The sequence below is a fragment of the Orycteropus afer genome, unplaced genomic scaffold (assembly GCF_000298275.1).
Source record: "Orycteropus afer afer isolate SDZICR_OR568_19922 unplaced genomic scaffold, OryAfe1.0 scaffold00098, whole genome shotgun sequence".
Classification (NCBI taxonomy): domain Eukaryota; kingdom Metazoa; phylum Chordata; class Mammalia; order Tubulidentata; family Orycteropodidae; genus Orycteropus; species Orycteropus afer.
The window spans coordinates 6,996,752-7,020,216 of NW_006921685.1; the positions used below are offsets into that span (position 1 = coordinate 6,996,752).

A 23,465-nucleotide genomic window follows, 5' to 3' on the forward strand; every position below is an offset into this window, starting at 1 on the left:
TTCAACGAGATGGATTGATACAGTGGCTGCGATGATGGGCTCGAGTATAGCAGGGATTGTGGGGCTGGTGCGGGATCGGGCAGTGTTTCGTTCCGCTGTGCATGGGGTCGCTATGAGTCGGAAACGACTCGACGGCACTTAACAACAACAACAACAACAACAATTTACTGGAAGCCTCACTTTCACTTGTATGTTTGGAAATAATTTTTTTTTTATATAATATAATAAACTTAGAGTTGTTAGTTGCTGTCTGGTTGTCTTTGACTCATAATGACCTTATGCATAATGGGAAGAGACATTGCTGGTTGTGTACCATCACAATGTTTGTTGGTATGTTTGTGTCCATAGTTGCAGTTATTATGTCAATCCATGTCATTGTGGGTTTCCCTCTTTTTTTGCTATGAATATGATGTATTTTTCTCATAATTGGTCTTTCCTGATGATGTGTGCAAAGTAAATGAGCTGAAGGCTTGTCATCCTCACTTCTAAGGAACATTGTGGTTATATTCTAAGATAAATTTGTTGTTGTTGTTAAGTGCCATTGAGTCAGTTTTCACATATAGTGACCCTATTTAATAAACAATAATATAATAAACTTCCCAGTTTATACTTCCCAGTCTTGTACCATCCTCACTATCATTACTATGTTTGAGCCCATTATTGCAGCCACTATGTCAGTCACCTCGCTGAGGTTCTTCTTTTTCGCTAACCCTGTACTTTACCAAGCATGATATGTCCTTCCCCAGGGACTGCCCCTCCTGAAAATGTGTCCAAAGAATTGAGATGAAGTCTCTCCATCCTCACTTCTAAGGAGAAATCTGGCCGTACTTCCTCCCAGACAGACCTATTTATTCTTCTGGCAGTCCATGGTACAAACAGTATTCTTTGCCAACACCACAATTGAAATGCGTCAGTTCTTCTTTGGTCTTCCTTCTTCATTGTCCATAGAACTATTTATTTTAAATGTAAAATTCATGATAGTCTTTAAAATTTAAAAGGAGATTTATAAAGATATTTTATTGCTTGGTGGATGCCTCAGTTATCCCATGTGATTAAGGTTTTATTGAACATAAAAATTAGACTAAAGGATTGGTATGTGGAATGGAAAACTTAATGACCATCACATAGACATTGTACATTTAAAGTATACATTTGATGACAAAAGCCTTTGAAGGCTTAGTTTTTGACCCCATAGCTGAGAGAAAAATTTTAAGTTTCCCTTCTATCACTTTGCAGGCCTAAAAAACAATGGTACTATCTTAAGTTTCACTTGCTGCATGAGAAAGCAGTTAGGACCAAAGCTACAGAGAATGGTGCCTTCCTGCTTTTGAAAACAAGTTAAATCACGGACTACTTTATTTAGAGCCATTTGGAGGTAGCATGCTGCTGACAATTCCAAACTATTTAAAAAACAAAAGTTACGGTTATTAATTTTTGAAGCCACAAAAACATGAATCAACATTATGGCGGTGTCAGTATCTCAGTAGGAACTGGTTTCAACTGAACTGTGGCAGCAAAATAAATGTTTGCAGATTGTTTTGACAGAATGTTGTCCACTGGACTTCATTTTATTTGTCAGGAGCCTTACTTTGGAAACAGAGTAGCTATACTTGAAGTAGTGAAGAAAATCCTCCCTGTGAACATTTCTGGACCTTATCAAAAAAATTCTATTTGAAAGCATTTGTAATGTAGATCTACAAATGTTTTCAATAGGAACTGAATATGTTATGAGATGTGCAACTAAACATCTGTTTGACATATTTCACCATGTTGGAGATTAGAGAAATAAGTCTGTGAAGCAGAGCGGTCATTTGGTCACCATGGTGGTACCAACCACTTTAAAACACAGGTCAAATATATCCTTAAAGCTCTCTAGACAGGACTGTAAAATGGAAAGTTACTTCTTCAGCCAGCATACCGAATTATTATGAGCATTTATTGACTCTTGGCAGTTAAGTACCAAAAAATTGTAATGCTCCTTGGCCAATTTTTATGGATTTTTTTTTTTTAACTTCTGAATTTGTATGTGTGTATGTGCAGTATTAGTTGATTTTACATTTTCTGGTATACATCCATCACTGAAGTTTAGGTACATGCAATATTAGGAGGTTAGTTTATTCCTGTGAAAGAATTTTTTTTAAATATTTGAAAGTTTGATGAGTTTGAAGAGAATCACTTTCCAAAGAAGTACACCCATTTTATATAAAACTGTGTATGTATGTGTTTGTGTGCATTTCATCTGCCTCTTAAACAGATCTATAACCCTGAAACTTCAAACTGACAAGTTTTTAAGCTGTTTGAGCCCTGGAATAAATGTAGACATCTCTTTGTTGTTGTTGTTGTTAGGTGCCGTTGAGTCAGCTCCAACCCATAGTGACCCTGTGTACAACAGAAGGAAACACTGCCTGGTCCTGTGCCAGCTTCACAATGCTTGCTATACCTGAGCCCATTGGTGCGGCCACTGTGTCAGTCTCTTAGTAGACATAGACATCGCTTAAGCTATTTAAAATCAGAAGGAAAAAAAAATAAAATGAATAACTTGTTGAAAAGTAAAAAAGTAATGGTTCAATCCCAAGTTTAGTGTAGGAAAAGTTTAGCATTCATTGGATGGCATTTTGTACTATGTAGTGGTTGGTTACTCTAAAGATTGAAAACAGACATTGTTATTATCATAATTATTAACATGCCTCACTTTCAGAGACATCAAGTTAGTGATCAGATATGTTGTTGAGATATGGGGGCTCCTGAAAGATGTCCTATATCTACAAATACAATAGAAATAAAAATGAAGTGGGAAGCACAATATATTAGAAAGTATGGATTTTACAGTTAGGCACATCTATGTAACTGCATTCTAATTCTGGATCTACCGATTACTAGATGTGTGATCTGGGTAATTTATGCAACCTCCTTGAACATGTTTCAAATATGAATAAAAAGATAATAATACTTAGCTTATGGGAATACTAGAGAAAATAATATATTTTCAGGCTGTGTTGTTGTTAACTGCTGTTGACTCACAGTAACCCTGTGTACAACAGAACAAAACATTGCCCAATCTTGCACGATCCTAACAATCATTGCTATGTTTAAACCCATTGTCACACCCTCTGTGTCAATCCATCTCACTGAGGACTTTCCTCTTTTTCCCTGACTTTCTACTTCACCAAGCATGATGTCCTTCTCCAGGGATGGTCCTTTTTGATAACATGCCCAAAGAATGTGAAATGAAGTCTTGCCATCCTTGCTTCTAAGGAGCATTCTGGTTGTACTTTTCTAAGATTTGTTCTTTTGGCAGTTCATGGTATATTCAGTATTTTTTTTCCAGCACCATAATTCAGATGCATCATTTCTTCTTCCGTCTTCCTTCTCCATTGTCTGGTTTTTGCATGCATAGGAGGTGATTGAAAATACCATGCCTTGAGTCAGGTGCACCTTAATCCTCGAAGTGGCATCTTTGCTCTTCAACACTTTAAAGGGGTCATTTGCAGCAGATTTGCCCTATGCAATACATTGTTTTATATCTTGACTGCTGCTTCCATGGGTGTTGATTATGGATCCACATAAAATTAAATCCTTGACAACCTTAATATTTCCTCCATTTTTCATGATGTTGCTTATTGGTCTAGTTGTGAGGATTTTTGTTTTCTTTATGTTCAGGTATAATACATAATGAAGGCTGTAGTCTTTGATCTTCATTAATAAGTGTCTCAAGTCCTCTTTAAAAGAAGCTCTTGTGGTGTAGTGGTTAAGACAATCAGCTGCTAACAAAAAGGTTGGTGGTTTGAACACATCAGCCGCTCTACAGACAAATGATGAGGCAGTCTGCTTCTGTGAAGATTTGCAACTCTAGAAACCCTATGGAGCAGTTTTGCTCTGTCCTATAAAGGTCAGAGTCAAAATCGGCTCAATGGCAGTGAATTTTTTCAAGTCCTCTTTGCTTTCAGCAAGCAAGATTATGTCATCTGCATACCATAGGTTTTCAATGCGTCTTCCTCCAATCCTGATGTTGCATGCTTCCTGTATTCCAGCTTTTCAGATTATTTACTCAGCATACAGATTGGATAAGTGTGGAAAAAGGATACAACTCTGATGCACACCTTTCTGATATCAAACCATTCCTTAGCCCCTTGTTCTGTTCAAACAACTGCCTCTAGTCTATGTACAGGTTCTGCATGAGCACATTTAAGTGTTCTGGAATTCCCATCTTTTCAGTGTTACTCATAATTTGTTATGATCCACAGAGTCAAATACTTTTGTGTAGTCAATAATTACAGGTAAACATCTTTCTTGTATTCTCTGCTTTCAACCAAGATCTATTCCACATCAGAGATGATCACATATTCATAGTAAGTGATACTTACAGATGAATATTCTTACAAGCAATATTTTCAAGTAAGTACCCTAACTGATACAAAAATTGTAGTTTAAACTGCGTGGCCAAAGAAGATAGAAAGCAAGCTGTAGGTTGTCTTAAAAACAAAACAAAACAAAACAAAAAACTGCCACATGAATAACTATCATTTGAAGAAATTTGCCAAGTGATGTTCAGTTGACAGGAAGAAGAATGGAACTTGAGATTGGAAAGTCAAAGTATAAATTTTGGGAGAAAAGACTACAGCATCTTTGTAGCCCTGTTTGCATATGTGTCATTTTACCCTAAATGAGATTGTTAGCCAAGTTATTGTTCTCAAAGGCTTTGATAGTTTTCAACAGTTACAGATTTAGATAAGAGAATCTTACTTGGAAGTGAGATTGACTCCAGCATTTGAGAGAATATGTTCTTTTAACTCAGCTCAGAACATAGTAATTTCATAGACAAAATAAGCAATTGTCATTATTCCTGGCAGGACATGCCATGCAGATATTTCAGAACAATTTTAATTGCAGCTGATACTGCTAAAATGGATTCCTGGGCATGACTGACTGACTACCTATATGACTTAGATGAATCACTCTGTAGGGGAAAATTTGTTGTCAACTTATTTAATGCCCAAAAAATAAATTTCAGTATTTAGGTATTTTTTATATTATGCATTGGCATAGAGTAGATTTTGACTCAAGAAAGAAAAAACAAAAAAGAAAGAAAGAAACTGACTTCCACAATTCTGTTTAGCAGAATTAATTTAGCTGAGATCACAACTATGAGATAACATTTTTAGTGTGATTTTAAGTAGGATTAAATGAATAAAACATTATGAAAACTAGATTTAGCCAGTTTTTCCTTGAGTATACAAGGCAAAAGTTCAAAGTTTACTTAATAACTGATATATTTTTGTATTAACCAACAATGGAATCTATAAAAATATTTGAGCTCTTGCTTTGCAAAATTAAGACTCTTTCAGAAACATCATTATAACAGGGCTGATTTATACCTTTTGTTTTAATATTAGTTTTGTTCTATTATATTAAAAAATTACACTACCTAAAATCTCTACCAGGAACAATATTAGAGACTGGGTGGGCATATTTTAGGGTACAACAATCTTAATTTGTGTGCATTTAAGTGCAGCTAAGAGATAACCAGTGTTGTTTAATATTGAGTGTTTTTTAAGTTGCCAATTCTGTGTTTGTTTGTAAGTCAGATACTGCATGAAGAAGAAAGGTAGACTGCTGTCAATGTTGTTGTTGTTGTTGTTATGTGCTGTCGAGTCAGCCCTGACTCATAGCGACCCCTCCTTGGGTTTCCGAGGCAGTATCACTGCGGAAGTAGGATTGCCCAACCTTCCTTCCGAGGAGTGGCTGGTGGGTTTGAACCGCCAGCCTTCTGGTTAGCAGTCAATCAAACCCTTTGTTCTGTGCCCAGAAATTCCTGGTTTATTTCAGTAAGTTACCCTTCTGAATAGCTTAGTTCCTTTTACCAGATATTCTTTTTATTTGTGAACTGTCAAACCCTTTCCCTTTCTTTTTGTCTTTGGAAATCCCTATCTGTATTTACGTGATTTATTTATTTTTTCAATGTCTTTTTGAAAATTAGTGCTTTCTTAGGTCTCTGGATTTGGTTATATACACTTTTATTTGTTTAGGTTACTTTTATTGAGGTCTGTTTTTGTAGTGAGGAGCTCTGGTGTAACAGTGGTTAAAGTATTTATATTCAGCTGCTAAACGAAAGATTGGCGGTTCAGACCAACCAGCCCTTCAACGGTAGAAAGATGTGGCATTCTGCTCCTGTACAGATTCACAGCCTTGGAAAACCTTTAGGCAGTTCTACTTTGTCCTGCAGGGTCACAGTGAGTTGAAATCAAATAGATGGTGGTGGTTTTATTTTTTTTATTGTTCTTATCCACAATTGATGATGAATGCATTGTAAAAACAACTTCTTCTGTTCATTGTGCAACTCCTTTATGAAGCTGGTGTCTAAATACTCCCAGCTAGTGCTCAAGTCACATCTTTGAATAACAGGATAATGGAAATTTGAGAATATTGTGAAAGGTTAGTTTTTCTCTCCAAGAATGTGCCAAATTCAGTTTTTCCAATCTTTGCATTTGAAAATTTGTTGGTAATACTTCTCAAAGATGAGGTCAATAGTGTTAGAATGAATAGTACATCAATAGATCATTTAATATAATAGCACTGTTTTGTGTTTCAGTATAGATCTGTGTAGGGCAAAAAAAACACAGACTCACTGCAATTGAGCCAGTTTGACTCATAGTGTCCCCTCCTTGGGTTTCCAAGGCACTATCTCTGCAGAAATAGATTGCCCAGTCTTCCTTTCGAGGAGCGGCTGGTGGGTTTGAACCACCATCCTTCTGGTTAGCAGTCAGATGCCTTAGGCAGTATGCCACCAGAGCTCCCCAGGGCTCACTTCACTATTTCTGCTGTTATGGTACATTAGGCAGATGGGGAACCTGAGTCAAAGGGAGAGAAGGGTATTTTCTCAGTCACGGTTGGAGCTGAGAAAGGGGCACACATCTTTTCATTCTGATTCCGTTACTCTACCTGTGATTACTGCTGACTCAGGATGGCATTGCCTTGTGAAGTAAGTGCCCTGTGCTATCATTAGGCAAGAAAGCATGTGCAGAATACCATCCTGAAGGATGAATGCTTCTGAAGCTATAAAGAGCCATTTCCTCTGAGGCTATGAGAGCCAGCTGCTTCACACACTTCACTGATCACCTAGGAAAATTTTGCCAGTGTATTTATCCTGGTTTGGAAGGACTTTAGATTCCTATGTAAGTCCACCCTAAAATTGATTGAGGACAAATACATTGCTCCACTCCCACCCTACCCCCAAACAAAGTACTTCTTTCTTTAGTTCATTTCCACATTAATAGACCACTTGACTATTCCATATTTAATATTTTAATATTTGCCTTGATCTTTTTGGAAGATTGGGCAATCTACTTCTGTAGTAATAGTGCCTCAGAAACCCAAGGAGGGGTTGCTATGATTCGGATCTGCTATGAGTCGGATCTGACTTGATGGCAGTGAGTTTGGTTTGTTTTTTTGATCATTTTAGGAGCTCTGGTGGCATAGTGCCTAAGACACTTGACTGCTAACCAGAAGGTTACTGGTTCAAACCCTCCAGCCACTCCACAGAAGGAAGACTAGGCAATCTTCTTCTGTAAAGATTTACCACCTCAGAAACCGAAAGGGGGTCACTATGAGTCAGAGGCAACTCAATGGCAATTAGTTTGGTTTGGTTTTATCTTTTTCAGGTTCTGCTGATTAGACTATATATCAACATTGGACTATTTTTTCTCAGTTTATCCAAGCTTCTCACTCTTAAATTGGTAACTTGGTCTTGATTCCTCTTTCTTGTCCTTTCAAATTTGATATTTATATCTGCTGGCTCTGGTACATGTACCTTGGATTTCTTTTATGGACTCTGGCTTACCTTGTTCTTTAGGCCCAGAGCACATTCACATAAGGGAAGTGGCAGAAAGATTTAGACAATTGTCAGGTTAAATCATAGACTTATTTAAGAGCATCTTATGCAGTCTCCTCATTTATTAGGCAAAGAAACTGAGACCTATGCCAATTAGGGTACTTACAAAGTCAAACAATTATTCACAGACCCAAAACAAAACAGTTTTCAAGATTATTTTTCTTCCAGTATTACATCTACCACAGTGAACATTTATGTTTTTGAAAAGGAAAATATAAATTTAAATGTAAACTAAATGCAGTTAAGAAATTAACACTTACAAGTTATTTGTAAGTTATTACGAGTTCATTGATAATTCATACAGAAAAGTAAACATTTCCATACAGAATTCAAATTAGGAAATTGAAGGGAGAGAAAGAAGTGATGTTTGCTTGATGCCTGCTATGAACCAATTACTGAGCTACACGTGTTGTCCATGTTACTCTGGGTTATGTGGGATCACTGCTTTATAAGGGTACTAAAGCATTTTATGAGGAGCTTAGTGCCTAAGGCACTTGACTGCAAACCAGAAGACTGGCAGTTCAAACCCACCAGCCACTCCTTGGAAGGAAGACTGGGCAATCTACTTCCGTAGTGATACTGCCTCGGAAACCCAAGGAGTGGTCACTATGAGTCGGGTCCGACTCGATGGCAAACAACAACAACAAACAACAAAGCATTTTATGAGTTTAGTTTCAGGAAAGACAGATTTAGGCTTATATATGCCTTGTAAAGTGTCATAAGTAGACACTTACATTCCTAGACTGCTTTAAACTCATGATTCTAAAGAAGGGGCTGTCTGTAGAGGCAAAGAAGGAAAAGGAACTCTAAGTTTTATAATTGATAATTAATTGGAAGTTCTGCACCTGCTTAAGGAATAATCATGACTTAGACATCACTGCAAGCTTTGTTGTTGTTGTTATTAGGTGCTGTTGAATTGGTTGTGTCTCACAGCAACCCTGTGTACAACAGAAGAAAACACTGCCCAGTCCTTCACTATCTTCACAATCATTGCTGTATTTGAGCCCATTGTTGCAGTCACTGTGTCAATTCATCTCCTTAAGGGTCTTCCTCTTTTTCACTGATCTTCTGCTTTACCAAGCATGATGTCCTTCTCCATGGACTGGTCCCTCCTGACAACTTATCCAAAGTATGTGAGATGAAGTCTTACCATCTTCACTTCTAAGGGAGCGGTCTGCTGTACTTCTTCTGAGACAGATTTATTCTTTCTTTTGACAGTCCATGGTATATTCAGAATGTTTTTTTTTGCCAGCACCATGAATCAAGTGCATCAATTCTTTATCAATATTCCTTCTACATTGTGAAGCTTTTGCATGCATATGAGGTGACTAAAAATTTATGGCTTGTTTCTGTTGTACTTTGTCCTCAAGTTGAGATCTTTGTGTTTTAACACTTTAAAGAGATCTTTTGCATCAGATTGGCAAAAGGCAATATAACCTTCAATTTCTTGACTGCGGCTTCCATGAGTGTTGATTGTGGATCCAAGTAAAATGAAATCCTTGACAATTTCAATTTTTTCTCCATTTATCATGATGTTGCTTATTGGTTCAGTGGTGAGGATTTTGTTTCCTTATGCTGAGGTGTTATCCACTGTAGTCTTTGATCTTCATCACTCAGTTCTTTAAGACCTCTTTGATTTCAGCAAGCAAGGTTATGTCATCTGCATATTGCAGGTTATTAATGAATCTTCCTCCAATCCTGATGCAAGGTTCTTCATATAGTCCAGCTTCTTGGATTATTTGCTTAGTATACAGATTGAATAAGTATGGTGAAAGAATACAGCCCTGACACACTCCCTTCCTTATTTTAAACCATGCAGTATTCCCTTTCTCTGAATGTGAGCCTCCTGGTCAATGGACAGTTTCCTCATGAGCACAATGAAGTGTTCTGGAATACTCATTCTTCTCAATGTTATGCATAATTTGTTATGATCCACACAAATGCCTTTTCATTGTCAATAAAACATAGATAAACATCTTTCTGGTTTTCTCTACTTTCAGCCATGATCCATCTCACATCTGTAATGATATCCTTTCACAAGCTTTATAAGTGACTGTATAATCTCTATGTATTCACATGGTTGTCTGTTTTTATATGTTGTTATTATGTGCCATCGATTCGGATCTGACTCATAGCGACCCCTTCTTGGGTTTCTGAGGCAGTATCACTATGGAAGGAGATTGCCCAACCTTCCTTCTGAGGAGTGGCTGGTGGATTTGAACCGCCAGCCTTCTAGTTAGCAGTCAAGTGCCTTAGGCACTACACTACCAGAGCTCCTTGTTTTTACATAGGAAGCTATATATAATGAATATCTTTTGAAGTGGCATTCATTTACCTCCCCTGTCAGTTGAGGTTGTCTCCATATGCTTTAAAGAGTTACAGGTAGATTTTGTATATAAACCAGAAAAACCAAACTCACTGCCATTGAGTCAGATCTGACTCATAGCGACCCCTCCTTGGATTTCCAAGATAGTATCACTGCAGAAGTAGATTGCCCAACCTTCCTTCCGAGGAGTGGCTGGTGGGTTTGAACTGTCAGCCTCTGGTTAGCAGTCAGATAACTTAGGCACTGATTAAAAATGTTGGCTAGAAAGATTATAGTGAAAACATATTGTGTTGAATAAAAAATTAAGGCCCCTAGTCAGACCACAGACCTATTCTCTATGTTTTCCATCAGGTTTGTTTGGGTTAGCTATGGGAGAAAATTTATTACTATAACAAATTATACTTCTCTCCCTTAGAAGACATTTCTAAAAGCTTAGCGGATCCCATTTTATTGTTTACTGAACATGGATTTAGCAAGTGTCTATTGATAATTTGAGGAAGGTAGTTAGTTAGTGAAGCAGTGGCAAACTTCTTTATATTAATTAGGTTCTTTTCATTCATGTGCTATTTCTCAAGTGGTTGAACTCAGGTTCTACAAGTGTTCTTTTTAGCTCCTTGCCTGGTTTTGAGGTATTTGTTGACCAGTGGATATGTGTTATGGCTTGGCTTCCCTAATGGAGAAACTGTTGAGTAGCTAAAATAAGCATTACGAAGCATTATTGTCCAAGAACTGTGAAACTTTAATGTCAATGTAGGTAGAGCTGGAAAACCCATTATATAATTTCTTCTTTGCTGAGAATGTAATTAAGCTTCAGAGAGGTTGGGGATCACAGCATTTATTTTGGACTCTCAGCTCAGAGCAGACCTAGGTAGGGCAGAAAAGAAGAGAAGTGTTTTATGAAATCTTGTTGGCATAAGAGCTTTATCACAATCTTTATAGCATCAATACATTGTAGAAAGTGTGGTCTCTTTTTAGAAAGAACCAGCACCCACGTAATGATTCCCTGATGCTTTTGTTCCCCACCTCCTCCCCTTTTTAAATAGGATATATATCTATATATACATATATACAGATATATAGATATCCTATATATAAACCTTATCATGGACAACATGGAAGAACAAAGAGAAGTAAAGGAGGGAGAGAGAATGTGAAGCAAGTGGAAATGGTGGCTATAACATATCTATATCTATATCTATATATTTTAAAGAGGTTATATTTTGAACCACATTTCTAAGTGTTGCTATCTAGAAAATATTTGGACATAATATTTGGAATTTTTGGTCCTGTGGGGATAAAGCCAGAAGACTCAAAGCTTCTTTAAGGTTATGCTGTTACCCTTTGTGACTTTATATGCTTATACATTTTACAAGAGAATCTGCAGGAAGAAGGATGTCTTCTTTTTTGTGTGGTTGTGACACTGATACTGGAGCTATAAATTTAGCTATCTTGTGTAGAAAATAGTGGCACTTGAACAAATCTGTAGAGTTTATTTTGGGACTCTTCATTCCTAATGTTGATGCGAGTTGAGTCCGACTTTAGAAACCTTGGGGTATAAATTGTGCTGATAATTAGTTTGAGTTGAACCTAGAGAAAATGCTGATGTGTTCACTCTTATGCAGGGTGATTCATCATATAAACCTTATCATGGACAGCTCTGGCAGAGCAAAGAGAAGTAAAGGAGGGAGAGAGAATGTAAAGCAAGTGGAAATGATGGCTATAACATATGCCCACTAGGAAGTTTTAGATCTTTTAAGAAAAGGTTGCTGGGTGGCCATATTCTTTAACATTTTAATTAATAAGTATGGTCACGTTTACAGAAAACATCCTACATCCTCATGCCACTTGCATGAACTATCTCTTCTCCCCCTGCCACCCTTAATTGTTTTGTACCCATAAGATTAATTTAGACACATGTGACTGTACAGTATAACTAGCTTTCAGAACCACAGCCAATCTTGTTGTATGGTCCAGAGTTGGCTATTCCAGTCTCTAGAGGAGCAGTAAAGGCAAGTGCTATAGGGTTATGTTTGTGTTGGACTTTTTTTTTTTTTTTTAATGAAAATTTTTTACAGAGCAGAGTTTGTTTTACATTCAACATTTCATGTACATTTAGTTTCACTCCCCATTTACCATTCCCACTCCTAACCCGCCCCCCCCCCCAGCCCAGTAACTAACCCCCTCCTCCAGTGCCTCTCATGGTTATGCATTCCTGTGTGTCCTGCATTTCCTCCGTGCGAATGTCTGGGTTAAGTGGTCTGTGTGTACATCTTGCTTACTCTTGGGCTGAGAGCCAGTCCCTGGCAGTGAGTTTTATTCCAGGCCCAAAATGTATCCCAGGGCCATAGTATTGGGGATCTCACCATACTCCATCCGACCAGCAATTCTAGTCATTACTGTGTTTTTGGATTTTGTTCTACATTTCTCCTCCCACTCTATCCAGGATCTCCAGTTTTGATCCTTTCCTGAGTAGTTGGCATTGGTAGCCAGGCACCATCTAATTCTTCTGGTCTCGAGGGCCATCATGTCCTACGGCTGATTGCTTCCAGATATCCTTGTTTTTTTGCACTCTTCTTCACTTCCAATGCTAGGAGACCATGAGTTGCATCTTAGATGTCTGCTTGAAAGCTTTTAAGACCCCAGTTGCTACTTACCAATGGAGGATAAAGAACAAGACTTTTATGTATTTTATTGTGTCAATTGAGTCTGGTGTCCCCCAGTACTATAGTCCTGAGTTGGTAGATCCGTTGGCTCTCTCTCCCACAGTGTCTGGCTGTTTGTGAGAGATTGCTCTATGTCTGTCTTCTGTCGTTTCTGTAAGGATTGCGGGTATTTTGTATCACTGGTATCTGTGCAAGATTAGCCTCAGCTGAATCTATATCCTTGGTCTAGAGTATACTCCTGTTCACTGACCCCCATCTGATCTTCTCAGATGTTTATGTGTTTATCTGTAGCCTGGTGTTTGGTGTTAATGCAGTATTGTGAATATACTGGTTGGTGTTAGGGTCTGTTGTCTATATCTTATGTGGACAATTCAGTGTCCTCCCTTTTCCTAGTTATCATGGTGGTCAGAGACACTTTCTATACCATCTCTCCCCTTACCTATGTCAGCATGTGGCCCAAAATTATCTTGTTGCATGGCCAGAACTGGCTATTCCAATCTTTAGAGCAGCAGTAAAGGCAAATGCTATAGAGTTATGTTTGTGTTGGACTCTTGAGAAAGATAATTGAGAGTCTACACTTTCATGAACTGTAGGGAAGGATTTGGAACTAATTTGGCATGACTATTCTTAATTTTATGATTAACAATACCTTAATAGGTGTTTTTCAAATTATAAATATGATATTAGTGTTAGTTTTATAAAATTTAGAAATTACATATAAGCAAAACAAGGAAAATAAGAGTGATCAATAATCTTACCATTTAGGGATAATAATTTTAAACAATTTAGTGTGTATCCTTCTGGTATTTTTTTTATCTATACATATTACATAAATCATTGCTTCTTTGGTTGCAAGTGCAAGAAATCCAATTATAACCAGAAAATATTAATTTATTGACTCACAGAAGGAAGAGTAGGGTTATAGCTAAAGCTTAGGGGCAAGTAATTTGTTATGAACAAAGGACTAGAAAGAAGTTAAAAACAACCAGAAGGTATTGCTGATTGGCATATTTAAGTCATTAGGTCCTCTGTAATTTTAACAAGGCAGATTCACCCTGGTGGTTAAATGTGGGTGAATGGACATGGATGTAGGAATTCCTCTTTCCCCACAAAATCCAGTTTTCTTTTCTTCTGGGAATTTCCCAGATATGGTAGTATAAAAAGACTCAATTTAGGACTCAAGGAGTGGCAGATCAACAATCTGAAGTCTACTGACTCATCAATTCCATGTTATCTGTTATTTTAATCCACCAAGACCTCTTGGTCTCCTTCTTCTCCCAATCTCCCCCTTCTGTGTTACTTTGAAAACTCAGGCATCACCTCTTTGGGACCTTTGGGAGCTTACATCCTTGACAAGGTATTGCAATTGCCATGCTGCATCCTGGAGACCATACATATAACACGGTGTCCTCTCCAGGTGGTTTTGCAGATAGAAGGCATCGATACAGAGGCTGAAGAAAAGGATGAATATATGTGAAACACCCACTGGGGCCCAGGAATCTTCAAGAGATGGATTTTTCCAGGAGCCTTCACTGTTGTAATATGTAACTGGGGCAAGAGTCAGTGAAATTGGGTTATTACTGTTTCTATGAATCCACTGGTTTATGAATACCATGGAAATGTGGGTTATGTAAGGAGGGAAAAGAATGCCAGAGAAAGTAAAGTCCAGAAAAGAAAAAAAATTAATTTCACAAATAGTTTAGTTAGGTTGCTATTGAGGCTGCTAAAGTCCAAAATGACTAATTTGTATTTTATTTCTTTCCCTGGTAGAGATTCTTGAGATATTGAATGTTAACATTGAATTGACATAATCAATGAAAGAGTCAGAAGACCATGAAGGCTTTGGTCCAAGGATCTTTCAGTACAATATATCCTGGAATTCTACAGATTAAATTTATTTGACTGCTGGACAATCATTGGAACTACTTTTTTGTTATGGAGCAGGAATATATATACATATATATATCACTCACTGCCATCGAGTTGATTCTGACTCATAGTGATTCCTTTTGGGTTTCCAAGGCAGTAAATCTTTATGGAAGTAGAGTGCCTAGTCTTTCTTCTGCAAAGTGGCTGGTGGGTTTGAACCACCAACCTTCTGGTGAGCAGTCAAATGCCTTAGACACTATGCCACCAGCGCTATAAACACTATTGACAGAGAGTCATGTTTTAATATTTTTCAACCCACTGAATTGGAGGAAATTATGAAGGGAGAAGATGGAATAAGTTGAGAAATGTAAGGGCTACTGGATTTGCTCATTCAGAAGTCCATGATATTTTCAGTATTCTTCACCAACACCACAATTTAAAGGCATCAATTCTTCTTTTATCTTCCTTATTCATTGTCCAGGTCTCATATGCATATGAGGCAAATGAAAATACCATGGCTTGGATTAGGCACACATTAGTGTTCAAAGTTATATCTTTGTTCTTTAACACTTTAAAGAGGCCCTTTGAAGTAGATTTGCCCAGTGCATTATGATGTCTGATTTTTGTACTGCTGCTTCCATGGGTGTTGATTGTGGATCCACATAAAATGAAATCTTTAGCAACTGCAATATTTTCTCAATGTATTGTGATGCTGCTTATTGGTCCAGTTGTGAGCATTTTTTTTTAATGTCAAAGTATAATCCATACTAAAGACTGTAGTCTTTGATCTTCATCAGTAAGTGCTTCAAGTCATCTTCACTTTCAGCAAGGAAGGTTATGTCATCTGCATATTGCATGCTGTTAATGAGTCTTTCTCTAAACCTGATGCCAAGTTCTTCTCCATATAGTCCAGCTTCTTGAATTATTTGCTCAGCATACAGATTGAATAAATATGGTGAAAAGATGCATCCTTGATGCACATCCTTCCTGACTTTAAACCCTTCAGTATCCCTTTGTTCTGTTTGAATGATAACCTCTTGGGCTATGTACAAATTCCTCATGAGCACAGTTAAGTGTTCTGGAATTCCCATTCTTCACAGCATTATCCATAATTTATTATTATCCATACAGTCAAATGACTTTGCATAATCAATAAAACACAGGTAAACATCTTTCTGGTATTCTTTGCTTTCAGTCAAGATCTATCTGACATCAGCAATGCTTTTCCTCATTCCATGTCTTCTGAATCCATCTTGAATTTGTGGAAGGTCTTGTCAATATACTGCTGCTACCGTTTTGTAGTCTTCAGCAAAATTTTACTTGCATGTGATATTAATGATACTGTTTGGTAGTTTCCGCATTCTGGTGGGTCACCTTTCTTTGTAATGGCCACACATGTGGCTCTCTCCCAGTTGGTTGGCCAGGTAGTGGTCTTCCAAATTTTTTGGCACACACCAGTAAGCACCTCCAATGCTGCATCTGCTTGTTGAAACATCTTAGTGGGTATTCTGTCATTTCCTGGAGCCTTGTTTTTCACCAATTTCTTCAGTGCAGTTTTGATTTATTCCTTCAGTACCATTGGTTCTTGATCATATGCTACCTCCTAAAATGGTTATTGTCGACCAATTCCTTTTGGTACAGTGACTCTGTATTTGTTCAGACTTCTTTAGATGCTTCCTGCATTGTTCAGTATTTTTCCCAAAGAATCCTTCAGTATTACAATTTGAAGGTTGAATGTTTTGAGTTCTTTCACCTTTTGAAATGCTGAGTGTTTTTCTCTTTTGATTTCTAGGTCTTTGTACGCTTCATTGTAATACTTTATCTTCTTGAGCCACCCTTTGAAATCTGTTCAGCTCTTTTGTTTCATTATTTCTTCTATTTACTTTAGGTAGTTTCTGTTCAAGAGCAAGTTTCAAAATATCTTCTGATATCCATTTTGGTCTTTCCTGTCTTTTTAATGACCTTTTGCTCTCTTCATGTATGATGTTCTTCATATCATCCCACAACTCATTGGTCTTTGGCCATTGGTGTTCAGTGCATCAAACCTGTTCTTCAGATGGTCTCTGAATTCAGGTGGGATATAATCATGGTGTACTTGGGCTCTCGTGGACTTGTTTTAATTTTCTTCAGCTTCAGCTTGCACTTGCATATAAGCAATTGATGGTCTGTCTGACAGTCAGCTCCTGGCCTTATTCTAACTGATGGTATTGAGTTTCTCCATCATCTTTTCCCACAGATGTAGTCGATTTGATTTCTGTATATTCTATCTGGTGAGGTCCATGTGTATGGTCGCCATGTATGGTTTTGTAAAAAGGTATTTACAATGAATAAATTGTTGGTCTTGCAAAATTCTGTCATGTGATCTCTGGCACCATTTCTATCACCAAGGCCATATTTTTCAACTACTGATGCTTATTCATTTCCAACTTTTGAGTTCCAGTCACGCATAATTAATTATCCATGCATCTTGACTGCATGTTTGTCAATTTCAGACTGCAGAAGTTGTTAAAAATCTTCAGTTTCTTCATCTTTGATTTTAGTAGTTGGTGTGTACATTTGAATAATATTAGTATTAACTAGTCTTCCCTGTAGGTGTATGGATATTACCTTATCACTGACAGCATTGTACTTCAGGATGGATCTTGAATCTGATGGATCTTTTTGATGATGAACATGATGCCATTCCTCTTCAGTTTGTCATTCTTGGCTTAGTAGACCATATGATCATCTTATTCAGAATGGCCAATACCAGTCTATTTCAGCTCACTAATGCCTAGGATCTGGATCTTTATGTATTCCATTTCATTTTTGACAACTTCCAATTTTCCTAGATCTATACTTCATAATTCTGTGTTCCTATTATTTGTGAAAGTATGCAGCTGTTTCTTCCCTTTTTGAGTCATACCCCATCAGAAAATGAAGGTTCTGAGAGCTTTACTCCATCTATGTCATTAAGGTCGACTCTACTTTGAAGAGGCAGTTCTTCTGCAGTTGTATTTTGAGAGCCTTCCAACCTGAGGAGTTGGAAGGAACTATATCAGAAAATGTTTCACCGCTATTCCTAAACTTTTCCAGTATATGTCAGGCACTGTTTCACTGCTATTAATATGATTTTCAGTGGATAACCTTTTCAGAAGTGTATGACCCTGTCCTTTTCCCAGTCTTTCTTAGTCTGGAAACTCCACTGAAACCTGTCCACCATGAGTGACCCTGTTGGTATTTGAAATACCAATGGCATAACTTCCAGACTCATAGCAAAATACAGGTGACCACAATATGAAAAACTGACAGATATGTGGTAGGAAATGTCTCCTAGAGTTTCTTTAATTTGAAGTTTTTTGCCATTGTCACTTTTACTGGGACATCATCACTTACTCTGGGATATCTTCATCTTTTTCGCACAATCATTTTCTCATTTATGCCTGTAAGTTTGCTTTCACTAAGTTCCTCTGACTGCATAACTAGAGGTTCTCGAACAGCAATAATGCTAACATTCCCAGAGTCAGCTATTCCTTCTGTAACTCCACTTGAATTTAATTCAAAGTTCATTTTCAGTGGTATCACTTTTTGTTTCTTTGCTGCACTTTGACCTCTGTTGGCCAGTTCCCTCTTTGAATTATTCATTTTTGTAAAACATTATGTAGTATTATCACTGGGAGGCAAGAAGGCAACACAACTAAATGCTTTTTGCTCTCTGTGTGAACTGCGTAATCACTGAGAGTCTTTGGAAGAAGTGCTGTGATTGGCCACTCATCATGATTATTGCTGTTGTTAAGTGCCATCAAGTCGGCTTCAACTCATATTGACTTTATACAGAGCAAAATATTGCCTAGTCCTGTGTCGTCCCCACATGCTATGTGTGAGTCCATTGTTGCTGCCACTGTGTTAATGCATCTCATTGAAGGTCTCCCTTATACACTGATCCTCTACTTTACCAAACTTGGTGCCCTCCTCCAGGAACTGGTCCCTTCTGATAATATGTCCAAAGTAAGCTAGAGGAAGTCTTTCCGTCTTTCTTTCTAAGGAGAATTCTGGCTGCACTTTTCCGAGACATGTTTGTTCGTTCTTCTTTACTAACACCATAATTAAAATTCATCAATTTTTCAGTCTTCCTTTTTCATTGTCCAGCTTTCACATGCATTTGAGGAGATTAAAAGACCCTGGCTTGGTCTTCAATTCTGGAACTGCACTCACTCCTGTGACTTCCAGCCATATAATAGACAGGCATATGGGGTGAACATTTACATCAGGTGGATATACTCCTTGGAGCAGATCAATCATGGGAGAACAGAAGGGCAGTGTTTGTACGGGGAGATAGTTTGGGGTGCGGGAATGCATGGGACGGACATGGGAAATGCTAACTACGGGGAGAAAATGGGAAGAGAGCTGTTACATTGTGGGGAATTGAAGTCAATATGAAACAAAATGTGTATGAATTGCTATATGGGAAATGATTTTGCACTGTAAACTTTCATGCAAATCACAATATAAATAAATAAATAAATAAATAAAGACCTTGGCTTGGGTCAGGAGTAACTTAGTCATCAAAGGGACACCTTTAATTTTGAAGATTTTGAAGAAGTCATGATAGGCATGTTATTTATATAGTGATTTGTGGGCTGAAAAGCTAGCAGAGAAATTTGTACTTGATGCAGATACTCAATTAACATACCAGGTTAACTGAAATACGAATGTGTTTTGTGGAACTAGTGTTATTTAACTAAACTGTAGTAACTGAAATTCACACATATTTGAACTGGGCAAAATGATGGAGGCAAAATGGATAAAATCAAGGTGTCTCAATTCCAGAATTTATTTTATAGATATATATGTATTTTCTTTCTTTCACAAAATAGAGATTTCTTTATGCATATGATTTTTTTAACCTTATTTTTTCACTTAGTATTATATGGCATTCATGTCAAAAAATAGAAAGCTAGATGTCATTTTTTATGACTGTGTGACATTTTATTGTACAACTGTACTGTAGTTTATTCAACTGGTCCCCCTTTTCAGACATTTAGGCTTTTTTATTTTTCTCAGTAATAACAGTGCTGTCTGTGTCTGCAATGTGGTTGCAGTGTTCTATAACTGAATCTGAGATAACAGTTATTGTTTATTTGGAATGACTGTATTTCTAGTAGTAGAATTGCTGGCTCAGAGGATACGTATGCCTTGAAAACAGTTTCCTGTGCTTCCAGGTTGTTTCGCAGAAAGGTTTTCCCATTAAGACTCCTGTTGTTGTTGTTGTTACATGCCGTCGAGTCAGACCCAACTCATAGTGACCCCTCCTTGGGTTTCCGAGGCGGTATCACTACGGAAGTAGATTGCCCAACCTTCCTTCTGAGGAGTGGCTGGTGGGTTTGAACCTCCAGACTTTTGGTTAGCAGTCAAGTGCCTTAGGAACTATGAATTGGGAGGTGCTCATGCATGTTTCCTACACCCCTGCCAGCAGTGGCTATTATCATTCTTTTTAATTTTTGCCACTTAAAATGAGTAAAATATTTATCTTGTGTTAATAATTAGTTTTTATTACTAGTTAGGTTGAATATTTTTCATGTGTTTCTTTGTAGTGAATGTTCTCATCTATGGAATGTTATTCTGGCCTGTATTCATATGGTAGGGTATTCTGGCCTGTATCCATATGGTAGATGTTTTCATATTTTATTAATTTTTTTGTGCACCTATATATCTACAAGTTTATGTGAATGTGTGCATATATATGTATATATGTGTATGTATATGTATGTATGTACACAGATTCTATTCACATGTATATACCATTGTTGATTTCACCCACACATTATAGCAAGTATCTTTGGGCCTTAGTTTTCTAAAGATGACCATCAGTTTCCAAATGCTTTTTTCTTTTTTTTTCCTTTTAAAGAGAATATAACCCATGACCTGGGGGAAATTCTAGTTAATTTTTCATTACACGATTTTCAGGAGATGAGGTCAAAAGGAGCTAGTAGGGCATTCAATTATGTGCTTGAGTGTGTTGGATTTTTTTTTTTTTTTCTTTTTACTTAAGTGTACAATATTTTACTTGGGCTTGTTTTTCAAGTGCATTGAAGTATGACTAAACATTTTTGGGTGCTGCCATTATGTAAAGAAGAGGTCCTATCTTGTTAAATATTCCTTCATAAACTTTGTCAGCCAGTTATGGGTGGTGAGGAGCCTGCAAGGGCATAGGCATTAGGCATTGGACAGAGTGAGCGTGGGTGGGAGGTGGAGGCCTGGGGGAAATTCAGGATTGGGGTGCTCTATTGCCCACTCCCACTGCTCTAAGGAAGAGTGATTGGTTCAGGCTGGTTTTCATTCAAGTAATTTTGGATGGGTCATGAGTGGAGAAGGAGGGAAAGTCCTGTGATTGGACCTCAGCTCATCTGAGGACTAAAGGTTCTTTGTCACACACTACACTGACCTGGAGTGCTGTCCTTCTGGGGAGCGGTAGAGAGCTCAGATAGACTTTAGAACCAAAGGAATAGCGAAGAGTTTTAATTTCTTGTTGTCTTTAGGTTGGGATAAGAGAGGCTTGAGAAGAAAGATGTCCACTGAAAATGTGGAAGGGAAGCCCAACAGCCTTGCAGAGGGAGGAAAAGCCCGGAGCTACACTTTTCTTAGGGTTGTCCAGCCTGTGTTTAACCACAGTATTTTCACTTCTGCAGTCTCTCCCGCAGCAGAACGCATTCGATTCATCTTGGGAGAGGAGGATGACAGCCCTGCACCCCCTCAGCTCTTCACGGAATTGGATGAGCTGCTGGCTGTGGATGGGCAGGAGATGGAGTGGAAGGAGACAGCGAGGTGAGACTGGGCTGATCTGACCTGGGAATACAAGTGCTGGGCAAGAAAGTTGCGTCTGCGAGCACCTTTCTCTAGCCTTACTGCTTTGAATGGCATGGTGTGTTGGCTGGGATAAGGACAAAAAGGGTTCTTTTTCTTTTTCTCTATTACACTGATAGGGATGCAGGGCACTCTTTACTGCTAGAACACTATTTCAGGGATCTGTGTTAATACTTTGCCCTTCCTAAGAAATCAGAAGTTAATCTCTGTTCATATACCATTTAAAAGTGAATAGTAAAGTATTTGCTTTAAAAGTAAAATTAAAATATTTTAAAAGTAAAATATCTTAAAGAGAGATAATGAGCTTTAGCCAGGAGCTTTATTTCCACAGTCCCCATATGCCAAGGTATCATTAAAACCTTGTCTGACTCATTATTCCTTTGTTAGGAAGGACGTTGCAAAGACAATGTTTGTTACCCATAAAGTAACTGTTCTTTGAAGTGAAAACCTTTCATGTTTTAGATGTCCAGCTTAAATCAAGCAGTAAGATCAACTGAATTTGGAGTTCAGAGACCTGAGTTCAGTTTCAGAATCTGTTGCGTGTTAGCTGCATGACACCCCGTTTCATCATAAATAAAGAACGGATAATACTGCTGTATAAAGTATATCGTATATATGTAAATACAATATTATACATACATGTAATTATATAATGTATTTATATATTCATATATATGTTTACATATGTATATTTATATATATACAAGTGCTTTGTGAGTTGTTAAGCACTACAGAAATATCTAAGATTTTATTAATTTTATGATAATAGAGCATACACACAAACACACACATACATATTCAGGTAAATACTCCAGGTGAAATCTTCTTCTGTGACATATAGTAATTATGTAATATAAACACTTAGATATAATGAAGCTATTGGTCTCTCACTGTCATCATTACCTCAAGATTCCAGTGTATTTCACTTTTTAAAAAATAATGTTATGAGATATGTTTTAGTCTATAATTAAATTCCAATCAGTTAAATTCAACCAGTATTTTTTGAATGCATACTATATGTTTTAGATACTGGGAACAGAGAATTGAATTATGTCTTATAACCTGAGGAATGAGACAAACCAATCATTCTCCCAGCTTTGAGTTTAAGAATAATAAAGCAAAGGAAGGTGACAGCTTTCTACTGTGGTCATAGTTGGGAAAGGGATTTGTGTCTGTTTTTCTGGTTCTTGATACGTTGTTCTGAAGTCCGAAGGAAGTTATTTTTTATCATATAGGATTAGTAAGAGTAGATAAGACAAAAGGAATAACACAATGGCTTTTCCTTTTTGGGATGAAGACTGTTTTAACACATAATCACCTGCCATTGAATCTGATTCATAGGGAACCCCATTGGGTTTCCAAGGCTTAAATCTTTAGGATAGTAGATTGCCTCATCCTCTTCCCACAGAGCAGCTGGTGGGTTTGAACTGCTGACTTCTGGTTAGTAACCAAATTCCTTATCCAAGACACTACCAGAGCATGTTGTTTTAAGACATAAAGGAAAACTTTTATTTTTGAAGTCTACTAAATAAGTCTTCATCAAGTTCATTGGGAGTTTTTGTAGTTTTTGTTTAGTTACTGAGACATACAATTAATAGTTTATGGATTTATTTTTATTCCTGCATTTTAAGTAGTACTGAGTGTCTTCAGTTCTTTGGGATTATCAATAGTGAAGAAGCTTCATAAATTAATTCACTTGATAACAGTGAAGATTTTTTTTTTTCTCACCAAGAATTTCTAGATGGTGGAGCCTGTGGAAACACCTGCTTTTAAAAATTCAGTAGAACCCATGAATCATTTCATAACATCTATAACTTAAACTGGCAGCTCTGGTAGCATAGTGCCTAAGGCACTTGACTGCTAACCAGAAGGCTGG

At 37.4% G+C, this 23,465-nt stretch overlaps 1 protein-coding gene across 1 annotated transcript in view; it reads left to right on the forward strand.

Moving 5' to 3' along the window:
* Positions 1-23,465, forward strand: part of SLC4A4 (solute carrier family 4 member 4) — a 508,661-nt gene that overhangs the window by 112,613 nt on the left and 372,583 nt on the right. The window contains exon 3 of the mRNA XM_007942789.2: positions 21,415-21,550. Coding sequence (XP_007940980.1) covers positions 21,415-21,550 — 136 coding nt within the window. The remainder of the gene's footprint in view (positions 1-21,414; positions 21,551-23,465) is intronic.